Raw genomic sequence first — 6,882 nt, 5'->3', positions numbered from 1 at the left:
CACGTACAGTCTCTCTACCCATCAGGTCCAGAAAGCCTTGTCTTAACATCGCTCCTGACACGTTCTCTGTTGTCAGGCCGTCGGAGCACTTTTATATCTGGAATCTGATCCAGACACACAGCGGCTCTCCAGAAGTACAGCAGCTGACCTCGACGTATCACTTTCAGTTTAACATCCCGCCTCAGAAGTCTTGAGACGGCCAGATGGGTGGGTTCTCAGGTTTGAACGCGGTCGCTAAGGTATCCTGATTCCATAGCAACAGCAGGAGATTAGTGTGACACCATCAACAGGCAGCAAGCCTCCAACCAGCTGCAAGTTGAGATGGTGTCTGGAAAACAAGGTAAATGTGCTTATTGATATACACATATTTGTAGTGTCATATTTTCAGTCTTATTTCTTTTGCTGTTGATTCTTGCAGGGAGTCAGTCCAGATTTGGTCCATCAAACAGGTGAAGTAACACTGTTCTTATGATTTTTTTTTTAATTTTTCACCTACCGTGGTTTGCATCAAAGTATCTGGATATGTTTCTTATGAGAAAATAATGGCTCATTTTTAGTGATTAATTTTTTTTATTTTTTATTAAATGTTCATGTATACATTCCAGTTAGCTAAAAGTAATGAATAGACATTTGAATCAACAACAAAAATATTGGATAAGGGATTAGGAACCACCACACAGTCTAATATTGGAATGTGTATATTATATATATATAAAAATGTCATCTCTTCAATTTCCTTAATTCATTCTTTCATCTATTTCATTCAATATATATTTTTCTGCCTGTCTTACCTCTTAGTCCGTCTCTGGGCTTCAGACATAGTTAAATGTAATTAACAATTGCAACAATTTAAAGTGATAATGTGTATGAGGAGTTGGGAACCTCTGGTATTGCAATGGGTGTATATAGCATTGTAAAGTAATCTCTATTGTTTTCCTTTTTTCCTATTTTTTTTAATTGTTTAATTTAAATGGTTGTTTATCTGCTTTTCTAACCGCTGTACTGCTGTAATGTGTTATTTCCCTCAGGTTTTGCCTTACTTTACTTTTTATTGTTATGTATTCACACCATTACTGGGCGAAATGTGTCGCTATCCACATACTTTATTTCTGTTTCCTACCTTTTTTGGTAACACATTTATATATATTATTTAGCATTCATAAGAAGCATATAGTCATTCCATAAATGTTTTTTTAAGACCACAGATATATGGTCATTTAAAGTGTTTAACTTCTCCTGTGATGTGTCCATAACTGGATGTTGGAATGTAAACCTGATGACCGACACTATATTGTAACAGTTGTAGTTATGAATCTTGTCTTCATCAGAGAAAGTATAATTGTTAAAACTTGTACAATAATAGACTTCAGATGTTCTGATACCTACATTGCAATGTTCTATATAACCTAATTATATGATTATGCTTATAAATGATAAATATGGGGTGTTAAAGGGAACTATTTTTGATGTGTTACTGTGTCCATATCTCGTCCATATATCTCCTAGAAGGATCACAATAAAATAAAAGAAGTCTAAAAACTTAGGCTGTATATGTTCATTTTTCTCTTTCAGTCAGTCCGGTGAAATGAAAAACCTATTTCATGAAAATGTTTGACTCACAGATGAACTTTGTCAGTTGCTCCTTTGACTTTTGATTAGTGGTCGCAATGAGGTTTAGGGTTCGAAGCCAGTTTTTGAATGTCACAGCTCTGCCAGAAAGAAGAAAATCCTCAACAGAGACGGGAAACCCACTGATTGATTGCATGTTCCCCCTGGGCCCAAAGTCTCTGAATTACACTTGTATTTAAAGCTCATTTATGTTTTTTTTTGAGGGGGCAAATGTTATGTTTTCCTGGCAGAATCTTGGAGCTGGCGCAGCACAAAACCTCAAAATCTGTTTGGGCCACAACGCCATGGTGAGTAGCTGAGTCATACTTTACATGTGACATGTTTCCTCTTGATTAATATCAGATTCTTTATTACATATGTAAAAACAACTTTTCTGAAGTATCATGTTGGCCGTTTTTCATTGTATTCTTGGTAATTCTTGGTCTGTAAACACATCAGTGTTGCAGGATGAGTTCTGTTCCAGCTTTTACATCATATAAAATTGCATGTTTGTTCATTGATCTGGTGTGAAATTGACTCCAAGAAGCCAGGAGCCTCTGCGGTCAGTGTTTCCTTCCTTGAGTGCAGTTTTTTTTTTTAAACTACATAATCAAAGACAGATGTCTGGCACGTTTTAAATGTGTGGTTTTAAAAGGGCTAAACAATGGAAAAATGAACAGAGTTCACATTTGATTGAAAGTATTCATTCATTCATTCATTTGGTAATTACCGGCCTGCTTGGAAAAATATTTATTCTGCTTCTACATCAACCTTGTCATTATTGCATCTCCTCATTGGAAACTGTTCATCTTTTCATCGATCAGTGAGAAGCTGAGCTGGGGCAACCAGGAGCCAATATGGCCCCCCTCCACTTCTGCACTCCGAGCCTTTCCAAGCACAAGAATCCAATACCTAGCCAGGCACAAAAGGGACACCTCAGCAAGGGAGGACCACCGGAGGTAACTGTGGCCTGTCTGCACCCAGAACATTATTGATGACTCTATCAAAAAGGCATGATAGGGAGGAAGGGAGGGTTGTTTGTGTTCATCCTCCAGAGGACTGTACACAAGCCTTTTTACGCTGTGCTTTGGGAAAATGTTTGCGAAGCGGAAGGGGTAATGACTTCTAAGTCCCTCAGATGCTCTTTGGCACAGACTTGATTCAGAAAATGCAAAGTGATGTTCAGGACTGATGCCAGTTGCATCTCGATCAGAGATGATCACCCCTGAGAGCTGTCGGGATCAATTAGTGGACGAGAAGCTGTGATGGCAGCTCCAGAGGCTTTTATTTTGACATTGTTTGTTGTTTCCCCCCCCCGCCTCAGCTGTCACTTTAAAAGCTCAGTTACATGCACTGTAATTCAATCAGAAGCCCACACAGGAAGTGCAGCTTCCAGAACAAATAATAGCAATTTGCTGTAATTGAAGATGACAGCAAATAACCTGCTGCTGTGGTTCGGAGCAGGGTGTCCGTCAGAGATTCAGTGTGGACCAGCTGGGAGGAGATACTTGTCTTCAGGCCGGGATCCTTTTAAAGCCCGAGCAGTTTGGAGCAGATTGGACAATGCACAGGCTAGTTCCAAAGCAGCTCTTGTTTGGCAGGGAAACATCAAAATTGCCCGCCCTGCTTTGTTAATTTCTAATCTGATTATCTTGCAGACATTCTGGTAATTTGCCACAAAATCCAATCCATCACAATAATTACTGGTGTAATACCTCAGTATCTATAGTGTGGCAAAATGTAGAGTACGGCAGCTGGGCTGCAACTAATAATCATTTTCATTATGGATTCATCAGAAGATTAATCTGGAGATGAATTCATTTTTCGATTTATTGCAGTTTCTTAAACCCACGGCTGACGTCTTCAAAAAAGTTTGTTGTGTCCAACCAACAGTGCAAGACCCAAAGATATTCAGTTTGCAATGGTTAGAAAATCAACACAATTGGGAAGCTTGAACCAGTGAATGTTGGGTATTTTTTACTTGAAAAATGACTTAAACAATACAGCAATTAAGCAAAAAATAGCAAAAACAAACTCTGGTTCCAGCTTCTTATATTTAAGATTGAACTGCTTTTCTCTATTTTACATGATTTTAATGATTAATGATTTTCTGTTTGTGGCTTTCGGCCCCAAGCCCCTTGGTTCCTACTAAAGCCGTTACAAAATATTGTATTTATTGCGGACTATTTTCAGAGGGCTTGAGTCGATACAAGTTAGTTATTTTTGGGGGATTTGTTGACGGGGAAAAAAAAAAAGAATACCACCAGCCTTATCCATAACAATCACTCAGAAATGAATGAGAGATGATACATTCCTTAAATCCTTCAACATGATCTTATGGACTACATATTTGCTTCACGAGCAGAACAATGGGCCAAAATGAAATTGTCAGCATTTGACTGTGGTTGTGTGTCATCCCATTGTCTGCACTAAGGGTTGAACAATTTTAAATAATTTTGTGGGTACAGATGATTTTCCACTCATACCTCCGTCATCAGCAGACATTCATCCATTGTTCTAGATCTGGCCTCCTCCTTCTAACTCCTGACTCAAGACATTCATTTGTCCCAGACACACAACAACATATAATGGATGTGGTAATAGCTTGCATTTTCCTGCAGGAAGGAGGAGGAGGAGGAGGATGAGGAGGCGGCAAGCTTCTCCAGGAAGACCCAACGTCCTTCCTCCAAGGCATCCCAGTACGAGCACATTGTCCGCTTGTCAACACCCAAAACCAGGAGCTGCAGCTCCCAGGAAGCAGGGTAAAAGCCTCATTAGACATCAAACACAACCACTAAAGAGAGGACAAGTGGAACTGAACCAGCCAAACCCAGGTCAAATTAGTTTTCTGATGTTTTGTTTATTTGAAAGCCCATTATCTAAGTGGCAACTTAAGAGAGAAAAACACATTCGACACAATACAAAAATATCTGTGTGTTATATTGGAGTTGTGTTTTGGTAATTTGCAGGTCATAAAACATCTAGATGCTTAGACAATAACTAGGCTATATTTAATTAAAATATAGTAATTAGACATCCAGGTTATATCCAACCATGTATTGTACAGGCATTTGTATGCCTGTATAATACATTCTTTTTGCCTTTAACTGATAGAACAGCTGTAGAAAAGGGGAAGAGAAAGGGATGGGGGGGGCATGCAGCAAAGGGCTGTGGGTCGGAATCGAACCCTGGCCACTGCGGTAAAGACTGAGCCTTGGTGTATGGGGCGCACGCTCAACCAGGTGTGCAACCAGGGCACAGCGCGAGTAGCCATTTGTCAGAAAATGACTTTTGAGAATGGAGTGATTGTTGCAGACAGGGGTTCCCAGTCTTGGGTTAAAAACATAAATATGAGACCAGATGATTTCAAATGATTTCTGGTCCACAAAATGAGGTCCATATTTTTCTGACTTTTGTCTTTTTCTTCTTCGTCGGAAATGCTGATTACTTACACCACTGCAGGCCTCTAGAAATAATGTTAAGAAAACAATCTAAGAAGGAAAAACCTTTGGTTGAAAGTTATAACCACAAGTAGACATTGCTTGTTTTAAGAGGTGGAGAGCCAAAAAGGGTGGGTAACAAAACTGGTTTGTTATTTATCAAGCAGAAATGCCTCAGATTTATTACTTCCATGCATCTGCTCAAATGTGAGGATTTTCTGCTTTCCTATTATTTATATAATTGTAAATATAATATATAAAGGATTTGGGACTGTTAATCACACAAAATGAGATGTTGCAGCCCTAAATAGTTTACTTAGAGTAAACTACTGCTGTTAGTCAGCAGTAGTTAAGTCTAAAGCGGTTATTGTATTCTGATTATTCTCTTTTTTCCACTGACAGCAACCGTTTGGAAACATTCACCATTAGAAATATGTACAGTATGTGCTCCAGCAGCAGGTTTCTATTTTAGAGATCATTTCCACATCTAGCTCTTCAGTAGACCTTCATATCGTAGTTTTTTTGGAACAGATTTGTGACTTCAAAATTACAAATCTGTTCTTCTCCCTCAGGGGGGGTCCACATATTGTACAAACCAAAGTCTAGAATTTAATTTCTCCAGAACATAATATATCACATGAATATGAAAAGCAGAGGCTCTGCTCCAACCCTCACGTCTCCACGCCGTGGGAGGAAGCCAACGATTGGACATCTGTTATTTTAGTGTCAGACTGTGGGAGAGCGAGGAGCGGAGACAATAGAGCTTATTGTCCAAAGTTCAGGACCCCTGGGACGCTCGCAGACAGCGGCAGAAGTCTTTTTTTTAAAATCCTGAACACAGCAGCAGAACATGTTGAGAGATTTATACAGCATTTACATTCTGAATTCAATAAACTAAATGAATAAGTGCTTTTGTAATTTAAATAGAAGGCATTGCTTTGATAGCTGTTTTTAATTCCCTACACACACAAAATAATCATCACCATCTGTTGAAACCTAATCCTCTCATCTTGTTGCTCTAAAAAAACAAACATTTAAAGGTAAAAAAACACAAAGCAGCATGTGGCAGATCAAAATCAAATACTTTTTCTTCTAAAATTACACATATGTGCCGCTGGGGAATAAAATTGCGCAACCTGGTAAAACAATTACTGTAGTGAAAGTAAATATTTTTGGGTTGCTAAAAAAAAAATGTAAGTATTTAAAAGACGTGTCCTTACATATAAGTCACTTGCTGTATTGTGAAAAATATGTGTAGTCAAATAACGTACTCAAATACTAAAGTGCCAGCCTTCTGTTAAAGGTAATAGTGCTGCAGTCTGCAGCTGCTGTTACAAGGAGTTTCAACCGCTATTTAAGAACCTGTGTCAGTTATCATTAGGCATTTGTTTTTATGAAAATGCATGTTAGAAAAGTCATTTAGTTTGGGGTCTTGAAGTCTTGTTTTTCTTAAAAAACAAATGTTGAAATGTGTTTAAAGTGGTAAAATGCATGTTCTTGGTATTTTGCATTAATCAGAAAGTGGGAGAGAGAACAGGATGAAAGATCCCCAGCTAGAAAAAAACCAGGAGCGTTGCATCTAATGCAGCAACTAATGCAGCAACTATGCTTCAGCACGCCCCATCCCAGGTCCACTTATTGTAGCTATATTCTTTCTTTCTATATTCTCTAGCTATATTCTTTCAGCTTTCCACTGTATTCAGAAAGACAACAATGGAAAGCTCTAGGATTAAGCAAGTAAGCGGGCCATATGTATAGGACATTTACCACAGATGTACTTCCATCACTCAGATTTTCTAGAAATAGTTAGTAGAGAAAAACAGGGAGTTTTTTT

The 6,882-nt window shown here is 38.5% G+C and overlaps 1 protein-coding gene and 1 long non-coding RNA gene across 2 annotated transcripts in view; one reads left to right on the top strand and one right to left on the bottom strand.

Annotated features, from left to right (window-relative positions):
• Positions 1 to 95: 95 nt before the first annotated feature.
• The window catches only part of LOC116696358 (uncharacterized), a 30,087-nt gene continuing 23,300 nt past the window's right edge, over positions 96 to 6,882 (bottom strand). The window contains exon 3 of the long non-coding RNA XR_004333702.1: positions 96 to 328. This is a non-coding gene — a long non-coding RNA (uncharacterized LOC116696358). The remainder of the gene's footprint in view (positions 329 to 6,882) is intronic.
• The window catches only part of spmap2l (sperm microtubule associated protein 2 like), an 8,959-nt gene continuing 2,364 nt past the window's right edge, over positions 288 to 6,882 (top strand). The window contains exons 1-5 of the mRNA XM_032527252.1: positions 288 to 340; positions 419 to 449; positions 1,860 to 1,916; positions 2,433 to 2,567; positions 4,230 to 4,370. Of these exons, the coding sequence (XP_032383143.1) occupies positions 322 to 340; positions 419 to 449; positions 1,860 to 1,916; positions 2,433 to 2,567; positions 4,230 to 4,370 (383 nt within the window). The 5' untranslated portion in view covers positions 288 to 321. The remainder of the gene's footprint in view (positions 341 to 418; positions 450 to 1,859; positions 1,917 to 2,432; positions 2,568 to 4,229; positions 4,371 to 6,882) is intronic.

Source organism: Etheostoma spectabile, chromosome 10 (assembly GCF_008692095.1).
Source record: "Etheostoma spectabile isolate EspeVRDwgs_2016 chromosome 10, UIUC_Espe_1.0, whole genome shotgun sequence".
Lineage (NCBI taxonomy): Eukaryota > Metazoa > Chordata > Actinopteri > Perciformes > Percidae > Etheostoma > Etheostoma spectabile.
This window is presented reverse-complemented; position numbering and strand designations above follow the sequence as displayed.